Source organism: Abrus precatorius, unplaced genomic scaffold, assembly GCF_003935025.1.
Source record: "Abrus precatorius isolate BTA unplaced genomic scaffold, Abrus_2018 Scaffold9, whole genome shotgun sequence".
Classification (NCBI taxonomy): Eukaryota; Viridiplantae; Streptophyta; class Magnoliopsida; order Fabales; family Fabaceae; genus Abrus; species Abrus precatorius.
This window is the reverse complement of record NW_020874439.1, coordinates 614317-639501: the sequence shown is the minus strand read 5'-3', so window position 1 is coordinate 639501 and position 25185 is coordinate 614317. Positions and strand designations below refer to the sequence as shown.

At 33.7% G+C, this 25185-nt stretch overlaps 2 protein-coding genes across 2 annotated transcripts; both read left to right on the top strand.

Annotated features, from left to right (window-relative positions):
• The first annotated feature begins 1599 nt into the window (after positions 1-1599).
• LOC113851455 (cysteine-rich repeat secretory protein 55) lies at positions 1600-2470 on the top strand. The gene has a single exon (XM_027481943.1). The coding sequence runs from the start codon at positions 1600-1602 to the stop codon at positions 2374-2376; it is 777 nt and encodes a 258-aa protein (XP_027337744.1). The 3' UTR covers positions 2377-2470.
• Positions 2471-5333: 2863 nt separating this feature from the next.
• On the top strand, positions 5334-18377 carry LOC113849204 (ubiquinone biosynthesis monooxygenase COQ6, mitochondrial). The gene is made up of 10 exons (XM_027478926.1): positions 5334-5557; positions 5766-5874; positions 8832-8928; positions 9774-9917; positions 11919-11977; positions 12822-12889; positions 12969-13020; positions 16213-16386; positions 16520-17119; positions 17758-18377. Exons 1-10 carry the CDS (start codon positions 5550-5552, stop codon positions 17971-17973), a joined length of 1527 nt encoding a protein of 508 aa, XP_027334727.1. The 5' UTR covers positions 5334-5549; the 3' UTR covers positions 17974-18377.
• Positions 18378-25185: the final 6808 nt, after the last annotated feature.

Genomic DNA, 25185 nt, shown 5'->3' with positions numbered 1-25185 from the left:
TTTAAATACAACCTTAATTTATTTGCTACTAATTGAATTGTGTCAAGACACTAAGCGAAATAAACGTGAGATTAAAAAATCTAGCTAGTAGGGATTGGAGAATCAAGTGGAAATTTAAAAAGAGCTGACGGAAAAAAAAAAGGGAGGGGGGGGGGGGGGGTACGAGAACATGAATTTACCTTAAACAAAAAGGTTTCAATTAAAAGCTCAAAGAGAGAGAGACAATAGTGAAGGAAGGCTTCCAAAATACTATTAGCAGGTCGTGTTGCATCTTTTTCTTTTTTTCAAAAAAGAAATTGATAAATATTATACACGTGGAAAAGCCACGTATTAAGGGTATGAGACAATTAGAAGTGACTATTTTGGTATCTCTTGCTTGTATTTATTTTTTTTTAAAATAAAATAATAACTAATCATGATTCATCTGGATTCTGGAGTCCTGTAAATGAGCAATTTAAATAAAAAATGAATTATCTGAGTTAATATATTAAACTGTAGTTACATGCAACTTTTTTTTTTCTTTCAAAAAGGTAAAGTATAAATAAATGCAAAATAAAATTTTTGTTTTACACAACAGTTTTCAAATGAGTTAAATGTTTTATAAATCAAATTAATAAAAATTTATAAATTTAATTTAATTTTTTTATTTTTAAAATCAACTAAACAAAATTAATCTCTTTTGGTGAAAAATTAAACCAACTATATAAATCAAATACAAAATAGAACTGTTAAAAAGCATAATCAATTATTGCTTCTTTTTCTTTTTGTGATAGCCTACACTATAAAAGGTTTTCTTTTTTTAGATATCTTTTAATGGTAGTCTATTCTAGCATATTTGTATTAGTTGTTGGTATAATACTTTTTTATTCTAGCAATTTAATAAATTGTTGATAAAATCTGAAATTTATACAAATAATTTTATGTTATATCTATATATATGTGTTAGTAAATGATAGCCTTTTTTTTATTAGTGAAATTACAAAATTGATAATATATAGTACATGAGAACTGAGAACATATTTTAAAAATTTATATATAAGAAAAATATCATAAATTTATGTTAATATTACTCTTAGTGATAAATATAAATTTAAAAATTCTATCTAAAGGAAAATTACGGGAATTTATTTTTTTTTTTAATTTATGATCTCGATTTTTCACTTTGAAATTTCATATATATATATATATATATATATTCTTCCAATCTTTTTTATAAAGTGAATATTTAATAAAATAGTGTATACATTTATTATTTTAAAAATATAAAATTTTTCATTTAATAATTAAAAAAATTATATGTTTAAAATTATTTATTTAAATTATTCGTTATTCTTTACTTTCTAGAGAACGTTATATTCATACGAGCATAATTTTAGTTTGGTCACATCATGTCATGAATATTCGTCATTAGTTACTCCGACTACAGAAGGTCAACGAAACCTAACTAGCTTTATCCGGTAATCATGGTGGCCACAAATTTGCAAGTCAGAATTGTCTGCTGAAGGATTTCCACATTCCACATTCCACATTCCACCATGGCCCATATTCAATTTTCTTGATAAGAAGCACTTCGCTCTAAGAAAATTGTAAAAGAAAATAATGGATTTGCTCTGCAAAATAATTTTCTTATTGTTCCTATGCACTTGGGGTGCAGAATCTGAAGACCCCTTGGGGGAATTCTGCAATAAAAACACTAACATTAGTAGTGGTGGAAAATTATCATCTAACATTGATAAAGTAGTAGCTGAATTAGCCCTCAAAACTCCCTCCACTGGCTTTGTTGCTACCACATATGGAAAAGGCCAAGACCAAGTTTATGCCTTGGCTCAATGCAGGGGAGATGTTAGCATCCAAGATTGCTCCACTTGTATTCAAGATGCAACAAAGCAAATCCGTCAACGTTGTCCAAGCCAAGCAGATGCAAGGATTTGGTATGATTATTGCTTTCTAAGGTATGACAACAAGAGTTTCTTTGGTGAAGTTGATACATCTTTTGGCATATTCTATTTTAATGTTGAAAATGTGACTGACCCTGAAGCTTTTAATACACAACTTGGGGCTCTAATGGATCACATTAGAGCACAAGCTGTTATGCCCAAAGAGGAAGGGCTTGGGAAGGGAAAATCCAAGTTGTCCCCATTTGTGACACTTTATGCGTTGGTGCAATGCACTAGGGACTTGTCTGAGCTATCTTGTGCTCAGTGTTTGGCCATTGCAGTGAACAACTTCCCTAACTTTTGCAATAATCGTAGAGGGTGTAGAGCGCTATATAGTTCTTGTTATGTTCGATATGAACTCTACCCATTTTTCTTCCCTCTTGATTCAAACAACACAGGCTCAACTTCCGACACAGTTAGGGTCAGCTTTTATCCTTGAAAAAAATGCTGAAATTCATATTTCATGCCAAAAGAAGCATTCTTGCTTGGTTGGGCATCAAATACCTGTTTATTGTGAAAAATATGTTGCTATGACCCCCCATGAATATGGAAGATGCATTCTGAAAAGGCTTTATCTTAGGAAACAAAAAAGTAAAACAGACAACAAATAAGAAGACTTTGTCTCAGTAATTGGAATTGATCAAAGTATGCAGTTAGTCCAAAAGCATGGCATCTCTAGCTGATGTATGCGATGTCTGTAACTTGTAAAATCTTTTGTTTTCCATGTTAATTATGAGTTTCTGCATGGACAACTTTCTTATTCTAAATTAGAAATGAAAAAAGGTCTAAATCATGAAATGTACGTGTTTCTAAGTTCAAAATTGTTGATCTTTTCCTATGTTGGTCCGAAAAAAATCAGTGTCTTTTTTTTTATCTTTAAGAACTGAAATTAAACATTCAAATATAATATTTTTTATAAAAAAATAAATATTTATTACACTTTTTAAATATAAATTTACTATTCTGAACTGAAACGCTTAAACACAATTCGGTGAGCTTAAGAAAACAAAACCAGAATTTTATCTTTTTATGAAAACAAATCTCAAGCTCAGCAGGACGGGGGAAATTCAGTTTATAATTTTATATAGTTGCAATATTAATGTAGAAGATCATTCTAGTAAAACATGGACATTTCATGATTATATCACGATTAATATTTAAAAAGAAAAAGTAAACAATTCATTGATTCTGGTTTGAAGCGATTAATTTTCTCTTGAAAAGTGAATAGCCAACATAATCTACAATTAGACTTCAATATAACCACGGAATAATGCTCAGTGCACATCAGCAGAAATCATATCTCACATTTGTGCAAGGTGACAGTAAGAGTATAGATATTTCCAAAGTGGGACAAAAGATATTTAAACTGGGAATACAGTGAAAACTTGAGGTGGTACCTATGCATCGGTGTGTATATATTATATATACACTCAAACATGTTAATTAATTATAAATTTTTAACTGAGCCTAAGAAAGGAAAATGTTATTATAACATTAAATATCAAGCAAAAATTCAAGATTTATTTTGATTAATTAAACTAAAGCATCTAAAAGTTCCTTTGGAACATCTTGCAGTAAAAGTAACCAATTCTTAGAGTAAAAGAATTGAAATAATATACTCATTAATCGTCCAATAAATTTAAAATTATCTTAAATGAGAGTTTTTAATAGTCTATGCATGAAAGACTGTGAGAGAAGTTAAATGTTGTTTTTATTAGAGTAAGAAATATAAATAAGCATTGTTTAAAGAAGTAAAATGGCCTAAAATAGCTAAAGCAGTGTAATAATAAATAATTTCCATGCTGACTTGTCAACTTTATAATTGATGCTTCAATATTTTAGATTATGACAGATATGTGAGAAAAAAATATCTCAAATTAAAAAAAAATGAACAAAATAAGAATTTCATAAGTGAAAGGACCTATGAGTAAATAATCCAAGAGGCTGAATTATATATTTTGGAAATAGTAATGGATGTTCTATCTTCATGTTGATACGTGTGATGAAGTAGTCTCACATCATAATGAATTAGAAAGTTTTTTATTATGCATTGGTCAGTTTTTTTAATTTAAATAAATTTTAATATACAAAAATATATATAAGAAATAAAAATTTCATCATTATAAAAAAAAAGAAGTCAAATTACATATTTAAAAAAAGATAAAATATAATAAGAGATTAATTTGTAAAAAATAATGTATAAATACACATGACGATAATTTAAATTATAATTTATATCTGTGAATTAGTTGATTAACCTTTAATTTTGTTTTGATTTAATTTTTTAATTTAATTTTATTTTGATCTCTTAATTTATAAAAATATTTGAAATAATTTTTTATTAAAATATGTTAATTCCATTTAAAACTTATTATTTATTTATTTTATGAATTTCAACAAAAACACATTATATTTTGATGAATATTTAAGTTATTTTTTTCTCCTTCTACTTGGAATTCACGTTTTTATGACCCAATTCTTTTCTCATCCCTTCTCTCTTCCCCTCTCTTTCTCCTAATTGGAACTTCAAATAAAAGAAAAAGAAAAAAAAGTCTTGAACGAATGAATTAGAAATAAGAAAAAAAGAAGAAGAGATAACTAGAAAATTCACCAAAATATATTATACTTTTGTTGAAGTATGCAAGAATAAATAAAATAAATAATAATTTTTTTAAGATAATTAATGGTTTTGACAAAAAATAACTTATTTCAATTATTTTATAAATTAAAGAACTAAATTAAATTAAGAGACCAAATAAAAAATAACTAATTTACTAATTTAACTAAATATATAATTAACTAATTTAATATTTAGTAAAAAATACCTAATAATATTCTTAAAAATAATTCTTTTAAAAGATTAGAAGCTGAAACCATACAAAAAGATACTTTGGAACTAAAGTTAATTTTAAAATATTTAAAAGTCCAACAATATATTTTTAAGAATTGTGTGTCAATGCATACATAGACTAATATTGAATTGTACACATTTTACAATTTTTTTTAATAATTGGGAACAAGTTTATTTATTTTTGAAGACTTTAGAATCGAAACCAAATAAAAATATTCTAATAGTTGATTCCAAATTTTAAAATATTTATTTAAAATTTTAAAACTACTACTATTATTATTTGAACATGATATTAAACACTCACAAAACAGAAAAAAACTCTTCTTACTTTTCTTATTTTTTTTTGCTTCAGGCAAACAAAGGGATATTAAATAACATTTTGGAAAACAAACAAACAAACTAATGTGAAAAACATTTAAATGTACTTTTATCCTTGAAAATATAATATATTTGAAAAATATTTTTTATAAAATAAAAATACATTTACCTCTAAAAATATTAAAATGTTTTTAATAAGTTATTTTGTTGGGACAATATTTTTTAATAAGTCGAAAAGGCGAAAAGAAAATCAAGGAGAGTGACGTTCCATTTCAAGCAAAATAAACGCATCACACATGTCTCTGCTCGTACCGTGGCAACGTGAGCTTCCTCCCAGGGTTTGCATTTGCGTGGCGTAGATAATCGCAAACCCTTTCCTTTCTGTGTTGTAGCATCCATTTCTAAGCTATCAGCTACTCTTTTCACTCTTTCTCTTCCACACAATGAACAGGTATCTATGCCTTTTCCTTTTAACGATTTTCAATTCCAATCCTTTTGCCGCAATTAGATTCTTCTCTCTCTCTGGTTTCTCCGTATGCCAGGATGAAAATGATTGATTTTTTCTTTTTTTGTTTCTTCTGTAATGTGGTTTTCTATCTTTTTATTGTGTTTCCGATGTAAAAATTGTTTTGGGTCTAATTGAGTAACTTTTATAACAGAGTGATAAAGAAGACTTTTTCAAATGTCTGTGCACTCAAAATTCCGAGGAAGTATTTTTGTAATGAGGTTGTGAATGTTGCTGGTTCTACTAGTGGAGAGGCTCCCAATGTAAGCACACAACATCTCATATCAATAATTCTCTTTTTTAGTTTTGTTCTGGGCGTGGGGGTGTTTACATTTGTTCATTTATCAATTATAGCTTATAATTACTCCTTAGTCCTTATTATAGGTTAAAGTGTACAAAATGGCGATTCATTGGAACTAGAGGAGTGCTGGGAACAAACTTTTAGTTGTTAGCTAAAATTTATCAAACTACAAAAGTACAAGATATAATCATTGAATTAAGAGTGAGACTTACATGATTTTTGTAATTTTTAATTAATTTTAGCCAATTATTAGGAGTGTGTTGCTAGCATTTCTCTTGAAACAATATTAGAAATTTATGGAATATAACGTATTAGACAGAACCAGTAAGGGCTAGTTATTTTTGCAATAGATTTTGGAAACTTCAAATTTTGGCAATATAATTTGATAAAATGGGTGTGATTCTTGTGTTTCTAAATTGATCGTTTGGCATGGATATAGTTGAAGATTGTAACCCTGTTGATACAGCTCTCCAAGTTTCTTTTTAATATTCAGTGAAAGATGTAACACATAACCTATGAAGCCTAGATACTTAATACGACATGGATATGATATGGATAAGGGGATACGGGAAAAATTTAAAATTCAAGATACGATATGACTTAGATATGTTAACATGAATTAAAAGAAATAACATATTTTATACATATAAAAAATATTTATAAAGAGATATTGATAATTCATTTATATTAATGTGTTATATTTGGATATAAATTATTATATTTTACAAAAAAAATACCTGCGATCATATCTTTCCTTTGTCTAAGTAACTAAGTCAAAATATTTCTCCTACTATAAACACATTAAAAATTATATATTTTACCCACTATTCAAGTTAGAATTCCATAAAAGAATTAGTAGTAGAACTATTACAAAAAGAAGGTCATGCCTTTATATCATGTAATTCTAAGCTGTATCAGATGATTAGGCGCTGTATTCCAGCCATATTAAGTCGTATCAGGTTGGAAATTAATTTTTAAAAATAAATTTAATTCTATCTAAGCTGACATGGATACGTTGGCTGTTTTGAAGTATCTGGGCTTCATAGAACGTAACCCTGTTTCCTTTAATACTTTTAGCAAACATTCCTGAATTGTAGATTAGACTTACATAAGTCTTTTTATAGTGAAGAAGGTACTTTTATGGCATTTTGATAAATTTTTAGGTGAGTGATCAGTTTCAGATTGTCATTACAAAGTCACGGTTAGGCAATCTAGTTGAGATTTGAATTTGTCATTATTGTTATGGATAACTTTTTGAAAAATCTCAATATATCTTGTATTTTAGTTTACTATGACACAAAATTGAGGTTTTCTAAGATAACCAAATGTGATCTTATAGTAAATGCGGATTTGTTTTGAGAAACAGCAGGGTTTCAGAGAGTGAGACTAGGACAGTAGGGGAGAGGGGCTGCCAATACATGTTCTGTTTTGTCAATATCAACAACTAAAATCCTGATACTGAAGCTGACTGCAGAGTATCTATTTACCAATACTATAGCAGCATAAAGACTCATTACCCTTTGGGTTGATTGATCATGTAGAAAGAAAGTATACTATATTCCTTAACCTTCCTCCCACTCAAGCTGCAAGCTCTTGGTTCAAGTAGAAAATTCAAACAGAAATGAAAGAACACCAAGCTATGAAACAACTTTACCAATTTCAACGAACAACTTATGCCTGTACTGCACTTGGCTAACAAAACCTTTTGGTGCTGACCTGGGAAGACATCTCAAGCACACAGCTTCAGATGATTTTGACTTTTTTCATCATTGATCACCTCAGCTTTCATGCTTGTCACCACAATACTGGACTAGCCAGTAACCAAACATAGCTCCTCTACTAGTGTTGTAAGTCTTCAAATCACAATTCCATAGACATCAAAGCTAACTCACCAAACCAAGACTCTGAGCAATGATGCCATACCAGCTCAGGGTATGTTTGTTTGGATATTGGTAGAATTGATTTCAATGTTATTAATGGCAGATGGCGGCTCATGACAGAAACCCAAAAAACTGCCATAAAGTTATGGCAGCCGCCATGGCGGGTTATGGCGGATTTATGGTGGATATAATAAAATATATAAAAAAGATACTATAGGTCATAGAAAATGATAAAAAATAATTAACTCAATATATGTAGTATAACTTACAATCCAAAGCATAATTGAATACAAAATATTCAATTATCAAATGTCAAGTTAACATTAAAAACAAAAATGATCATTTTCTGTATTGTGTTAGGCTTGACCTGAGGAGAGGAAATGTTCTCTCTCAAGGAGCAACTCCTCTGGTATCCTTTTAAGCTCTGACAAGTTTTGGAATTCTGAATAAAAAATCTCTGCAACCAGAATCTTCATTTTTGGTTTACTATCACTAATCCACTACCTGTTCAACCACTGCATTTTCTCCAACTCTTTTGAAGCCATATCATCAACAACAAACCATAAATGAACACCCAAGTTGGGCAACTTGCCCTCACTCCCCTGAGCATGTTTCTCTATATGTTAAGTGTTAACACAGTCCACAATCATTATTAAGTTGGGAAACTTGCCCTCATTTCTTTGAACAACATGCTCTGTGGGGTTAAATCTAGTCACAACCAAGGAAAAACTATGTAATATAATGATACAATCATCGTTTTCTTTTTGGTGGATGCAGTATTGTAGCATCATCTTTTTAATTTCTGGTTTGTTTACTCATAATCATACTACATTGATTAGAGGGATGATTGAGAAATTGTGATTCATTACTCTGTTCTCAGTTTCTTCGTAATCTTTGTCCATTGTCATCACTTCTCCCATAATTATTTTACATCTTTGTGGATTTTCATATTATTATTCTAGTTTATATTGAAAGATAATTATTTTCCAATGGAGTAACAAATGAAAATTGCGCGATTTGTATTCTTGAAAATTTGCAGGAGCATGAGAAGCAGACTATTAACAAAATTATTCCGCAATATGATATTGCTATTGTTGGAGGAGGCATGGTTGGCATGGCTCTAGCTTGTTTCTTGGGTATTTAATAATCTACATTTAGCTTGTGCTCTGCTAATATGGCTCTATCTCCTCTTTATCTTTAAAATCATATTAAGCAGTTAACTGTAGTCATTCATTATGACAAATTATTCAAGTATTTGTGTTTGCTATCTGCATTTTCAAAGCGTAATTGGATTTTGTTCTTGCAAGATTCCTGATATAATAAATGAATGGTTAGGCTTGAGGATAGTATCTCAATGCATTTAAATCACAGTAAAACTTCGGTATATGATAAATATTGATAACTTAAGTTTTATAAAAGAGAACATTAGAGCTTGTATTTGTCTGACAGTCAATTTATTTGTGATCATTTTAAAAGATTATGGCTCAACCTTGTTCACTTGTCATTCGTAAAGCTGCCTATTAAATTTGAAAGTTGCATTTATAATTTGCATATGTTTATGACAAATTGTGTTGTTCTCACACTTCGATGTATCCTTGTTCAAATATCTCTGTGTTTACTTTGTATTCTATAATTTGTCATGAAACAGGCTAAGAATGATAATGACAATGGAAGGAAGTATTAAAACATGAGAGAGAGAGTGAGAGAGAGAGAGAGGGAGAGAGGAGAGAGAGGTGGAAATAGAAAAAATAAGGTGATGTTTGGGAGCACTATTTTTTCTGGAATTTTTTTCCCTATTTTAAAAGCTCTCTCGGGAAGCTATCAAAAGAAGTGATTATTTCCTTAGGGTTTTAGGGTTTAGGGTTTAGGACATTAGGACAAGCATACAATGAAAACTACCTATTTGATGATGATGCTGGAGAGTATCATGTTATATAAAACTATTGATGCCTCAAATCTGGCAATTGTTTTGTCCTTCCAGCAAGTATGCCAATGACAAAGCAGTTGAGTGTTGCAATTATTGATAGCAATCCGGCTCTGGGTAGGAGCTTACACATCAAGAAGGAAGATCCCCCTGATCCAAGAGTCAGTACAGTAACTCCTGCTACTATATCTCTTCTCAAAGGTATTAACTTCTTAAGGTTTGTTAATCACTATTATTGTGGTTTAAATTTCAAATTCTCTAATTTTTGTTTTTTTTAATAGAAAAGGAAACACTGCAAAACTTTTATTAGGGATAAAAGGAGGAAAGTACAACTATGTGGAGGATAACATATTATCCAAAACAGAATAAACAAGGTACAACAAGAAATATATATGAAATAAAAATAAAGAATATAAACATGGCTGTTGAGTCCTTCTATCTGCTAGAAATGGCAACTCCCCTAATATTGCAGCATATAGAACTCCAAAGGGGAGCCACTACATCCTTTCTCGTACAAAGTGTATGGGAAAACTGGAAAAGAGACACTGTCAAATATGAGGGCAATCCACTAGCCAGTTACAAATGCACCAAAAATTGTGTGAACTGCTCATTTCCCATAAAATTGTTTTTCTTCTTTCTTGTAAAAACCTGTATAGTGAACCATAAAATTCCACTTCAAAGCATAAGGGAACTAAGAGAAGGATATTAATAGTGAATAGTGCACTTGCAGCAATTAGCAGTTCATACAGCTATAGAGGATATAAAACAGCATAACACAATTTTGAAGAATAGAGAAAAATATTAAAAGAATGATCTATTTATACATTATATTATGGCAACTAAAAACAAATGAAACTACAACAGTAATAGCAAAGCCTTATTCCACTAGGCGAGGTTCGGTACATGGATCATATGATACCATTGGACTCTGTCAAAAACTAAATTTTTAGAGATATTATTTATCTTGAGATCTATTTTGATGATTTCCTTCAAGGTTCTTTTTGGGTCTCTTACTATTTTTTATAAGGCTAAAGACCATAAATTCATCCTCCTCTCTAGTCTCTAGTGCCTCTAATGGCCTTCGTCAAGAAAGTTTCACTTTTTTATTTTCTTTGGTTCTGATCTGCTCTATATATAGTACAGGCACATTTATGACACGTAATGACAAATTAAATTTAATTCCTAATTTAGGCTGATTCTATTCCTAGTTGATACAACATATAATAGGAAACAGAATAATAATAGATGTAATAATAAATTCCCTGATTAACAGGCCTCTATACATACCCAAACCACTTTAACCAATTTTCTGTCATCTGCTTCTCAATAGGTGTTTCCCCAATCTCTCTTTGTATATAATCATTTATTATCCTGTTTTTTCTCACGTGATCACATATCTATCTTAACATTCTCATTTCTGTTACTCTTACTTTTTTCTTGTATAGTCAACTAATACCAAATGGGAAAGCTAATATATATAAAAAACTAAACTCACGTTTTCATATATAATTCATGCATAATAAATAATCATCAAGGTCTAATTAAATTAGCCATGAGAAACAACTTTCAACACAAACCATGAATATGTCAAATATTGGAAGATTTGTAGGAACTAAGCTTTGTTTCCGATCTGCTAAGAGATCTGAATGACATTCCTGTTCCTCATTAAAGTTCAGTGTGAAGCAGTCCTATTGGCTTCTTTGCACATGCTTATGTGCATATGCGATGATTGACTCTTCCATCCTCAGGCAAAAATTTATGTATACATAATTCTTGCTCTATGTGTCTTTGTTTGGTCTTGGCTCACTGCAGTTCTCACTACATCCAAATTTGATTATTCATGTCACACACAGTATTCTCCTTTGCTGCACAATCTATCAGTTCACTTCAAGTCTATATAACTGTCAAGCTATCATGATCTTGAAGTTGGTGTGCCAAAATAGTAGCCAATTTTTTTGCACTGATCCCATCTCTTCACATGTGCTGTTTCAGATTGCATAAAATAAATTTAATAATTAATTAGAACCAGGGGTGAATGCCACTGCTTCCAACATGGTGACATTTTGCTTTTATTGAGTTTAAAGTCCTTGCTTAGGTTACATGAATGAAATTGGAGCATCAATGTTACTTGGATTTTTGCTTATATGATAGTAATGAAAACATGTTTTTTGTAGTGACTCTGTATACTTGGTCCATTTTCAGATGCTGGTGCTTGGAAATATGTTGAGCAAAACAGACATGCTTATTTTAATAAAATGCAGGTAACTAATTTTCTGTCCCTTTACTGTAGTTATTAATTATTTTCTTTTCATGAATAGCTCAATAATGGGAATCAATTTTCAGAGTACAAAGTTGTTAGGAGCTTGTTTAGGAAATTGATCTGAATGTTGCACATATACATGCTTTTTCTTTTTTGTAGATCACTTGTATGATTGTTTGTCTACTGTATTATGTGAGCATGGTTAGGATTTGGTTAAGGGGGTTAGATCCTCGTCCTGTGATTTGAAAAATGAAGTCTTGTAATTTATTTACCCTTAATCCATGGATGAGATCTCCAAGACATGCCAGATGGATAATTCGTCCAAAATAAAGGAAGTGTAACAGTTTGTTTTAAAATTTAATTATTTTCTACTATTTATGTCAAAACTGCACCCAAGATGCTAAGGCAAGGTGCATGAAGGGTTCTTGCCTTGATGTTTCAGGCAAAACCTCTTCAGCAGGTGCTTGCTTTTTGCCAATTTTGGGCCTTCTCACACCTTTGATGCCTTGATAAGCTCCATAATTGTTTGTCTTATTTGACTGACAATATGAATAATCAAAAGCCAACTGCCCACCGTATTTTAAGATTAAGATTATTACTGAAGATATTAAGGCTATTAGTCTTATTGTTAGTGGCTTGCATTAGTTGTCTTTTCCTTTTTCCTTTCAGTAGGGCTGTCAAAGCTCCTGGATGTAGATTCCTATCACCTAACTTCATTGAAACTATTTTTTGGTGCATTTTGCCTCAATGCAGTAGATTCTCATTGTGCTTCAATGATGCATTTATCTTTTACTACATTGTTTAATCTGTTTTTCAAAATTTCATGAATTCTCTGTCCATTGCAGGTCTGGGATTATACTGGTTTAGGGTACGCTAGATACCATGCAAGAGATGTAGATAAGGACTTTCTAGGGTAAGTATGAACATGTCATAGTGAAGTAGATACCTTTGCGAAGCAGCTATATCATAATTGGAAAAACTTTATCACTCAGGTGTGTGGCGGAGAATAAAGTGCTCCATAATGCCTTATTGTCATGTGTAAAGGTATAAATTCACATTGTCTATCTGTGGTATGTAGTAGGAGATTACTTAGCTTTATGATAAGCATTTAGCTACTTGGATAATGTTTCAAATTGAAGGTAAGGGTAAGAGTGGGCATAGTTTGGAGCTTTTTGTCAACCAGCTTGAAACTAGCTTTAAGATGGTCTTAAATCGGTTTGGTTACAGAACCAGTTTTGAACCCAAAATTTTTGGACTGATTTTAAAACCTGTTTTTGAACCAGTTTTACAGTTGGTTTTCCCTATTCCAAGTCCCAGGCTGTTAATCATGTATAAATATGGAAATAGGACCAAAAAAAAGCTCTTTTCAACTTGAAATAAGAGTGTCAAGATATTAAAAGTTCTGCAAACACAGAATAAAGTCAAGAAAAAAGGCATACAAAATAATGTAGCTACCAAGGTCTGATGTACGGGTCAAATATCATAAACTTCTTTTAGCATAAATCTAGTTTCAGCCCTCCGAAGGATCCACTAATACAACTGAAATTTCAAGAGAAAGCCAAAATTGCTTAAAATTAATGGTCATATAAGATTTGATGACAAGTATGTAGACGAAAAAAAATTGCCCCAGCAGCATTCATCCCTGCAAGAAGATAATATGGGCAAAAAAAAATGCATGCATTAAAGTAAGGCAGAAATGGAAAAGAACTGTATCAAGATTCAGGCTTAGGTGATAAACTAATCAAGGATTGAAACAATATGAGACAAACAGGTAATTTATCGTTGACTTTCCTTTTAGACAATTTTGTTATGTGCGTAGAGCTATTACCTGTTAAGATTAAGAATTATCATAATGCATCTTAACATTTGCAACTTACTATCACTAGCATCAACTTTATTTATATCAAGCTAAACACCAGTCATGTAAATATGATACATAAAATTAATGTGTGTATATTTGTCTCCATGTGTTTCCAAAGTTTACACATCCCATACTTGAGTAATTATTATTCTATTAAATAAAGAATTTCTAAACTGAAAGTGTTTACATTGTAAGATAAAATGGTTGGTTGAATTTGAAGCACTCAAACATATAAATTATGATTGAACAAACAATCTTAATGAATGGACATCACAAAACAGTGGAGGTTCAGTTTTACAAAATGAAAAGAAACAATAATAATAATAATTAAAAAGCAATCATCATTCACTTATGACATGAGGAGAAAATTTAAGAAAATTTTGGAAATTTATATTTCTAGATGCTAATATAAGTTGCTATTTGTTTTTTAGAAAATAAAAGAGGACTAACGTGAATACATTATGAAGAAAAAAATAAGAACCTAAAAACTACTGTAGAGAAAAACAAGTAAAAAACAAAAAGAAAAGAAAGGGAAAATAAGTAAAAACAAAAAGAAAAGAAATATAAATTAAAAGTAGAGAATATCATCTTCTCATCACAAAACATACTTACAAGCCCATCCTCAGCTGTTAATATATAGGGCAGATTAAAAACTAAAAAAGTTTTGTGGGACTTATTTAGTTGACTTCAATGATACTAATGTTCAGTGAGACTAGTTAGCATATTTGTAAAACATACACACACATCTTCCATCTTTTAAGGATATCTGTTATCACCATAGAGCAAGCGCTCAATAGAAAAAAATACTAAGTATCCACATGCTTAGAACTTATAATTTTTATTTATAATGAACAAATATAGGATAATCTAATCAACCTTGTAGGGTTTTACACTCCTTTTTGTCTTTGCATAAAGTTTCACAACACCATTATTTTGCATTTCAAACTTATGTTTTTGTTGCTCCAATTTCTTTATATATTGAAAGAAGCAGTGATTAAAGATACATACAATGTCTTTAAGCATGGAAACTGAAAGCCAAGTCTCCCAACCATTACAGACATAACTCTCTTGAAGTACAACTTCAGGAAAATCATGAACAAAGACAAGATAAGATGTGTTCAATAGTACAAATAATACATGCATTAATGCAGGGAGAAAATTAAAAAGAAACTGCATTAAGATATAAGGCAGGGAATGGCACAGAATCTGGATCTGGAAATGTCTTGCTTTGGTATTTTACATGCTTGTCATTAAATTCTTTACAACCCTTAATTTTAGACATTTTTGGCTGAACTAGATTTATGCAAAAAGAATCTTGTGATATTTGACTCATTAAACTTTGGGAGCTATATTTTTTGTATGTCTTTTTTCTTGACTTAACTTTTTCTATTTTTGGAGAAGTCTTGTTATCTTGAAACTCTTATTTCAAGTTGAAAGAGTATTCAATTTTCTGCCCTATTATAAATGTAGGTACATTTATTCAAGATGGCAAGTGTACAATATTTTTTTGTCTTGTTTCAGTATTTATATACATGATTAAACATGTGAATTTAGTGCTTGGAAGTAGAGAACAACTGGTTTTAAAATCAGTTGAAAGCAATTTTGTTTGAGGTTCACAGTTGGGTTCAGAAAGAGTTTTTAAACCAGTTTGGGAGCTCAGAACCAGTTACAAACCAGTTTTGACACTGAACTGAATTAAAACAAGATTTAAAATCGGTTCCAAACTAGTTCACAAAAAGGTCCAGATTTGTTTTGTAGAAAAAATGGTTTGGTTCTACAAAACGAAACCATATAATACACTTCAGTTTTTTTAGAAAACCGATCCATGCCCACCCTTAATTTAAGATTCTTTAAGCGATTCATAATTTGAAGCTGTTAGGAAGATTCCTCAATCATGCTCCTGATATGTAATTTTCTTCTCTCCTAACACATTATTCTTTTGTAAAAAGTGACCTTTTTTGTCTGTTTAGATAATGTAAGATGTCCCACATTGGCTACAAATATAGCCTAAATACCCTTTATAAGACTTGGACAATTCTTCCCCTTGAAATTGCTTTGGGGGTTGAGTTATGGCTGCTCAGATGAAAATCAACATCATCAACTTGAAAGTCTTGAGTTTTAATATCCTGCCTTCACTTGTGTTTCAATGTACTAAAAGACTCTGAATAGCAAGCTTGCTAATACTAGTGTTTAATGTGGATGATATGAAATATTGTCATATCCTTGGATGTTTTAAAAATTTATGTAACACTGCTGGTTCAGATTCAGGTATAAGTTTTAATTCATTACCATTGCTTGTCACATTATCTGAGTAAAATTTGTCAGTCAAGGGCATGATACATAAATGACATTGAGAACTACAAACTTCTTGACAGGATTCTGATTTCAAGACAACAATCTATCCGTTGAGGTTAACTTCAATGATTTTGAATACAAGCTCTATGTCTATGGTGGAGGAGAATATGGCATCCAAACAACCATCATCTGCTCAAGGTCATAGTGCTAAGCTGCAACTTAGTGATGGCAGTAGCATATATGCAAAGTTGGTGGTAATTTAAAAGTGTTATATTGCATTGCTTTAAACAATAACAAAACTTTGCTTAACATACACTCTGGAGGTTAATTAGCAACTCTCTGATTGTTATAATTTAATGGCTAATTACGTAGATGCTTGTTTTGAAGGTTGGAGCTGATGGAGGAAAATCACATGTTAGGGAATTAGCGGGATTCAAAACAACTGGATGGAATTACTCTCAGAATGCAATAATCTGCACAGTAGAACATAATTCTGAAAATGAATCTGCATGGCAACGGTTTCTACCTACAGGTCCAATTGCTCTTCTACCCATGGGTGACAAGTTTAGCAATATTGTTTGGACCATGAGCTCAACAGAGTCAAACAACCGCAAATCAATTACCGAGGAAGAATTTTTAAAGGAAGTGAATTCTGCTCTAGATTATGGATATGGACCTCACCCTATGTCAAGCTTATTAGGAACTCGAGACATGTTCTCTTGGTTTAAAATGGATGCAACAATATCAGCAAATGAATTCTTTGAAATTCCTCCAAAAGTAACAAGGTTGGCATCTGAAAGGATGGTGTTTCCTTTGTCTTTAAGGCATGCAAATTCCTATGCATCAAAACGCGTGGTTCTTATTGGAGATGCAGCCCACACTGTCCATCCTCTTGCTGGTCAAGGAGTTAATTTGGGTTTTGGAGATGCATTTTCTCTTTCAAGAATTATTGCAGAGAGGATTGCTTTGGGCACTGATATTGGAGAGGTATGTTATGTTTCCAATGTTTTTATCTTGGAAAATATAAATTTTAAGATTGGAAGGTGCCAACTGGCTTTAGAAGTAAAGTCCTTTCCCACTAAGTGCTAGAACCTGGAATCAAATCTCACATTAACACTTTCCCCTCCCTTGGTGTTGAGTCGGTTGTGTGCAATGGTGCGTGTTTGTTCCTGGGTGGTAGAGTCATTTGCTGGTTGGAATCTAAAATGTTTCCTAGATCAATTTGTATTAAACATACTCTTAACAACTTAAAATTGTATCCTTAACTGTTGTTTTGAACGTTCTCACGGAGTATGTATAGAATACAAAATTTAACATAATTTAAAATTTAATTGATATTTTGTTGCACTACTATATTTAACATATGATATGCTATTTTTTAAAAAAAGTAATTTCTACTATCAAACTATATATATCTACGAATATCTAAATTATCTAAAATTTGGTATACAGGACTGTTAGAATATCCCCTGATTCAATAGTTGACTTGATAAAATTAACATTTGTAAAACATTATTAAAGGTGTAAGTTTAACAAATAATATGTGTGCATGCACGCACGTGTATGAAGAACTTTTGGATTGGACGTGATATGGTTCTTTCTTCTTTGTTTATGTTACTTTGCAGGTAAATTTGTTGAAGAAATATGAAGCAGAAAGGAAACCTGCAAATATTATGATGATGGCGATCCTTGATGGCTTCCAAAAAGCCTATTCTATTGATTTCGGACCTTTCAATCTTCTGCGTGCTGCAGCCTTCCATGGGGCAAACTATATATCACCACTCAAAAGAAGTATCATTTCGTATGCTTCCGGGGATCATAAACTGCCCATTTTCTCGTGAGCAGAGAAATGTAGTGTAGGTAAAGCCCTTGACTGACAGCATCTTGCACACGGCCAATCCTTTCCTTTATTACTGGCAAACGTGGATTAAAATGTGTTTTAGCCAATGCTTCAACACCTCCAAAGTTTTCCTTTTTATTTTATTTTATTTATAGGATTGAGGATGAAATGAAATGAGTCAGCTGCCATGTCTGTCATTCTCTTTACCCTTCCAAAGTTTTTCATTTTTTACGAGCTTTACCCTGAAAAAAGTTATGCGCAGCAATGGGTGAAAGTGGGTTGGTGTTGCTTCTTACTCTCTCTTACATGCTGTGGTGATTTTACTTTCAATGAGGATTGTGGGCATTTTTTCTTCAGGGAGTGGTTTAACGAAAGCAAACGGAAGTGCACATCAAATCCTCTTTTTTTTTTTTCTTTTTTTTTTTTTTTCTTGTGGTTAACCTTTGACAGGGAAGAGAAACCCCTTTTTAGTGTCAGGGCACTGGCCACTTGGAGATTGGTGAGGCTGCAAGATGAAAGGTAAGGATGGAAATGGGTTAAATCGCGTCCAGCTCTATCTTAAATAGGTTGGATTCATTCAATATAATTTTTTTAAGGTCCACGTTAGCATTTTCAGAAGTCCAGTTTAGTCTGAAAACATATTTATATAGGTAATTGCTACTATACCTTTGAATTAAGAAGGGTCCAACTACTCGTCTTAGGTGGCTCTGAAGAATATCACGTGTAAAACAATTGCTCAGTGGTATGTCTTGTAATTGAAATTTTGAGCACAAGCTTTTTCTCATCAATCATCTCAAACAGACAATTCTCTTCAACCTCCTTGAGAACTTACCCAAGGCTCTGCTCACCTCACTGCAAACAAAATCCCCTAATTTGTTGCTTTCAGGTATGTCACTAGTAAAGTATACAGATCTTTCACTCTTGTTCAACTACACCAAAAAGCAACGTGCTCTTCCTAAAACAATTGACAATGTCATCGCTATCCTCTGTAGTCCACTTGCACAGAACACAATTTATGTTCTGACAGAACCAAAACCAATGTCTCATAGTTGCCTCACTTTCAACGCCGTCGCAGTGTCCATGGACACGACCTTCACTGTGGTCCGCCATTCTAGTGCTCTTGGAATTTGTTTTCCAGAAAACTCTCAATTGCCTTACTTCCTAATGCCATCAAAGTGCTTTTGTAATTGATTATTTAGAAACCTAACAATTCCCCACTTTCCCTCCGTAAATTGGTTTCCCAAAATCATGGTCTAGGGTTTAAGGTATAAAATTTGGTAGTGTCTAACATGCCCCCTTTAACATCGGGTGCATGCATGCCTCCCTTGTCTTGTAGCCATTTATTTAACGTAAAATTTTATCAACAATTGATATGAATTACCGGTAACTTGCTGGATAAAACATTTTTAAAATAAAATAATTGAAAATAATAAAGTATTAAATAAATCTAAATTTAATTAATGGAAAAGGTACGTGAATCATTTATTAAATAATGCTGTTTAATATTATATTTTTATTATTATTCATTAATTTTTTAAAGTTTTTTTATAAATTTATTTAAATTTAAATAATCATAGAGTATATCTTTAATTTTTTATTAAAAATATTTAAAATTAATTGTATAATACATAAAAAAATTCATTGATAATTAAAATTATTAAAATAGTGAAATTTTTATCATACTTATTGAAATATAAAATAAATAATATGGGAAATTTTTTTATTGTAATAATAAAATTATAAATGTAAATGATGTTGTACCAGTTAAATATTTTATTGACATTAATAAAATTATAAATATGTAATAATATTGTAGTAAGTTTAATTTTTTTTTTTAAATGATTAAAAGCATGTTTAGAATTGTGCATAATGATTATTAGGAATTATAAAATTTAATATGTAAATTAAACTTTGTGCCCATAAAATTTAAAATGAAATTAGTAAATAATAATAATAATAATAATAAAGTTTAATTATATTTTTAGTTTTTATAAATATTAAATATTTTGTGAAAAGTTTTTATAATTTTTTTAATTAAAATTTAGTTTTTATCTTAAATACTGAGCTAAAGGCCGTAGTTCAATCGATCATCAAATCAGGAGATGCTCTAACTTTTTTCTTAGTGGTTTGGTACTCCCCTTTTTTCATTTTAAGAAGTAATAAGGGCTCTTTCTTGCTAATGGAAAGCCAGTGCATGAAGATCTATTCCCCTTGTCCTACGACCTTCCCGCCTAAGGGGAAGAGAGTGGATTGAGGCCTTTAGTTCGTGTTCCCTGGCCAAAATAAATGGAGAAATCACACACGGAAATAAAGTCTAGCCATTGATTGAATTTCAGCTCTTAGATGGGCTTGTTGAGATAGGTCAGAATGAAGCAAATGCCCCTAGTGGAAGGAATATGCCCAAAGGTGGTTTAGAGAATAAGTCAATAAGTAAGATTGAAAGGGCAGGGATATCTCTGGGGTAAAGACAAGGAGCCTAGCTAGGTCCAAACTACACTTGTACGCTTGACATGAAAAGTAGAGGCAAGCGGAGTTAAAGGCCTCACCTCAACAGGATAGAGGCTGCTCCTGGAAGCGGAAGAAGAAGTCCAGTAGGGGTGCAAGTGATGCAGGAACAAGCCGAATCCAAAGTACCTAGACAAAAAAAAAAAAAAAGATAAGAAGTGCCTATCCGCTCATCAAGTAAAGAAAGGCATCGATACATCAAGGACCAGGGTGGTGAAGTGGGGAAGGTGGACAGTAAGCTAGTAATTGCGTTAAGAAAAAGCGGTAGAAGGGCGTGAAGGTGTACTTTCTTTCGCTGTTGTTGGGTATTGTATTAGTGGCAAGCTGACTAACTGATAGGGTCACGAAGAGCCCAACGAATGGAGGACCAGAACTGCTTTGCTTAACACACATATAGTTCAGTTCCCTCAATTCATCACCAACATGCTTGATTCCATTCTCGAGGGACTGAACCCGCTCCTCGAGAATGAAGCTTGCTGGCGATACCGGTATCCATCTATAGTCGTTAGTTCATCGGTGTCAGGGGAGTTTGGTATACTCCCAGCCTATTGTCCCTTTCCCCATGGGGCGGGCTCCTATGATAGGGTCTAAGGAAATCTACCTATTTTCCTTCTTTTCGTTTTCACTCCTTTTTCTTTTTCGTTCCTTCCTTAGGTCTGTCTCCTTCGGCAGATCTTGGGACTCCTTTTGCTGGCTTTGGGCTTTGATCTTTCTCTTATCTGGTGTGGCATCCTGCTTCATCTTTAGGTGTCCTTATTGGTCTCTATCCGCCAGTGCTTAGCTCCATAACTTTCCCTCTCCCCAGCGGTAGCCGGAGCTCACACAACCCAAAAAAGAAAAACAAAGCGTGGTTCATGGTAGGCTCTGATAATGGTTCAGGTAGGGGTTTAGTAAAGGATCTCTAGCATGGAACGATGCTCCTTCTCATGCCCATTTGCCAACATCCAAAAAACCTGCCTCCAAGAAGAATTGTGCCATGCCCTCCCGATCCCCCACTAATAACTAAAATTGCTCGGGGTTGGATAATCTATCAAATGTTGATTAAGTGTGGAGGATATAGGTTGTTTAAGAAGAGAGAATTGTTGGTTCCTTATAGACAACTCTGGTTCCCCCACCTTTTTTTCGTTCTGGGGCCTTACTTAAAAAAAAAGAGAAAGAATCCATTATTTTATTTATAGTACCTTTTCTTTCTTCCACCTACCTCCGAAGGATGGAGGGGGTATACAGCGAAAGAAGCGAGCGTCGAAGGGGTCATCCTGGGTTACTGAAGAGTCGTCCGACTGCTCGGTGACCGAATCAGAGGGGTTTTTACCGCTTTCTCTTCTCTCCAGCACTCTCGGACTGATCATCTTACTGCAACAAAGCAAGCTTAGGAATGAATCTAATGGAAATTTAGGTCTCTGTCCGCTTGGAAGATTCTTCTTTCCTCTTCGGTGAAAGAGGGCAAAGGTGTGTGGGAGAAAGAATTCTAAAAGGAGAGAAGATTTCATTTCGTCCACCAAGCGGGACAGAGTGCGACCCCTAAGCAATTGGGGGTTCTCGTCCATCTCTTGGGGGTCCATATCATCTGAAAACTTTTCCTGTTCGATTAACATAGCTAAATTTGAATAGGATGACTCAGCGTCAGGAAAAGTCAAGTAAGTAAGCCCCCCTTTTGTTTTGTTTTGCCTTGAAAGAATTTTCTTTCGCTGCGCCCTGAATCAATCAAAAAGCTTATATTAATTCATCCCATTTTATTTGGGCGAGAGGGAGGCTGTGAGTCACCTGGGCTACGGATTTGTCGGTTGGTTGATTCTCGAAATCACCTCTTGAGAAAAAAAAGGCCCTCGGGTCCCGACCAAAAAATGAATAGGAAGCGGGGCGGGCGAGGGTCTTTCATTAAAGGGGGAAAAGAGGGGTGGGGCCGCCTTGCGCAGCTTTAGAAAGGAGAGATTTTCAGAAAGTCACTCTCTCCAACCTTTTCTATCTATCCTTGGGCGAGATAAAGTAAATATGATATTTGCGTTGGTTTTTCCAACGAAACTAAGCACTTTCTCATTCGGAAGGCTCAGTCCCACACTCTGACTTCAATGATGGGAACAACCTCCGCACTCCGGCGCTCCAATGAACAAGAGTTCTCCGCCTGACTTTATTTAGAATAGTGGTCGATCCCTCGGGAGTTACATTCGTAACTTAATGTTATGTTCACGCGGTGATATTTTTTCCAAGAGTACTACCCTGTACGTAGTCTATGTCTGGGGAGCATACTTGACAGGAGATAGACACAGGCGGTAGATAGGTCCCCCACTTCGATTCCAGCCCCGTTAGCATCCCCGATCCGAGATAAGGGATTACTCCGTTAGGTCTTTTCGGTCCGGAGCCGGCCGGTAATGGACCTACTTACCTTGCTTGTGGACCAGCTGCAGAGCTAACCCTTGTTCGAGTCTTTTTGCGGTCCCTGTGAACATCTTTTCTTAATGTATTAAAGAGGGCCTCTCTAACCGGTGAAAAGTGGTGGGTGTCCACTAACGGCCATTCCTGGCTCAGCTTTGATAACGCAATTTCGGAAAGAGTCAGTAGTTGGGCACTAGATCCCTTCAGACCTGGAGAACGTGTGAAGCTGGGTCGGGGTTTGGTGAACCAACTGGTCGCTCCTCTAGTTGAAGTATTGGGCCCCTTTTTCTTTGGTTGCCTAGGTTACACCTTCAGAATACTCCAAAAGGAAATTTTTCTCTATTTCCCTCAATCTTCACTTTACGCCAGGCCTCAAATACGTCATAAGGCGTGGAATTAGACCAAGGGGAATCTCCATAGGAACTAGTCCCTAAGATTTCGCACGTAGGAGATCGAGACACAGCCCCAGGGCTATGAGGAAAGATGTAGATCGATCGACTTAGATAGACAACTACATAGAGGGTCTTTACAAGTCTATATATTCTTTTTTTTTGCGAAAAGCTTCTCCTTCGAAACGTAAGCTCTCAAAGGACCAGAAGGGATCCCCATTCGCAATGTTACACCATGAGCTTGAAGCTTTCATCGCGTACATGCCTGACCAATCGTCATTTGAACGGCCCGGAGTTGCTATCTGCAACTTTCGAGGTCTTTGGGCTTCCTCTTTGGACTCCTGGTCTTCGCTATCCTTTCTCTAATGAGATTGAATTATCCTATCGTTCAGAGAAGGATACTAGGATCTTCGTTGAGAAGGCCCGAGCGGAACTTCCGCTTATTCCTCTTGATGAGGCGGAATCTCCTGGTAGGCTGGCCTACACGACAGACTCTGGAGTTGGTAAAAGGAGAGTGTTTGCAATTGAGAATTTGATCTTTCAAAGGACCCTTAGAACTCTTCATGATTTTCTCATGAAAGTCTTAAGGCGTATCCTGCGGGCTAACTGCCCTTACATTCCTTTTTGAAATGAATCTTCGGACCTTCTGAAACAGTTGTGCCCTCGATTGGGCTATGTGTGAAATGCTGGACACCTAATGACCACAACAAGCCTACCCATCATCAAAGCAAGCCCAAGTTTTCATTCGTGGGACTTTCCTTGGATGGGCCTTTGATCTTTTGTGGGCTTTAAACTAGCCAACTTTCCTCCTTCTTCCTTGTCTGATCCTATCCTTCAGGCTTTACAGAGTCAGGGACTAATGGGACTGGGACTTAAAATAGTAAGATAGAAATACTTAGGGGACAGCACTTGCAGGCTTACCTTTAGAATACCTTACCTTAAAGCAAGTCTTCCATCCTAAACCTTAGCCCAAGCACTAACTAAGCTTTCAAACCTCTCCCTATCTGTCTCACTTCCTCTCGCTTCTAACAAGTAAGCAATTGAATACCTGATAGCTATATGAATAAAAAGAAGGAAAGGATTCAAGGGCTTGAATGAGAGAAATCGGAGCTAGTTTGTCCATATATCCAGTGCAGTCAAGCTATGGATATTCAATTAATTCATGCTGATCGATGGGTTGAGTGAACTTGTCTAGAACCGCTTGCTTGAAGGAAACCCCCCACTACCTTGTGCTTGCCAGTTACCAAACAACCATGTTGCTGAGCCAACTACCTTGGTCCTGATCACGTTCACAACCAAAAACTCCCTTCTATGGTCTCCGGAGCTAGTTTTCCGCCATACTATCAAAGATGGCAACAACGTTTGCACGCTGTGCTAGTGGTTTGACTTTCATCACCACTTGGGACCGAGAAACCGCACAGAGACGTTCTCGAACACTCTATGTCATTTTCAAAAGGTATCCAAGTAAAAGACTTCCTACTTTAAGATTGGCTCGAGGAAAGGACCTAGCTAACATCACTTCAATGAAGATTTGCTGCCTACACAATTTTCGTTATTTTGAAAAAACCTTGGCAGGATCATAGCTATCCTCCCTCCGATCTTCTTGACTTCTTCTCAGCTATTCTCTTACTTTACCTGCTTGGCAAGCTAATACTAACTCTGAGTGCTTATTGCTTCATTTTTATTTTGGTACTCTATAGGAATAAACCAAATAGAAAGATTCTCATATATAGTGTCAAGTTCTCTAACGAGTTGTCCTAATTATAAATTCCCCACCCCCCTAACATCTTTCCCTCTATAGTTTAGGGGGAAAAAAAAGAAGCCTATAGGATAGGATAGGATAGGATAGGATAGGACTGACTAACAAGTCATCGCAGCATCTGTTGGATAGTTCTTTAGCCGCCCAGAACACAGTAGGTTTCTTTAGTTATGAAGTGTTTTGAAGT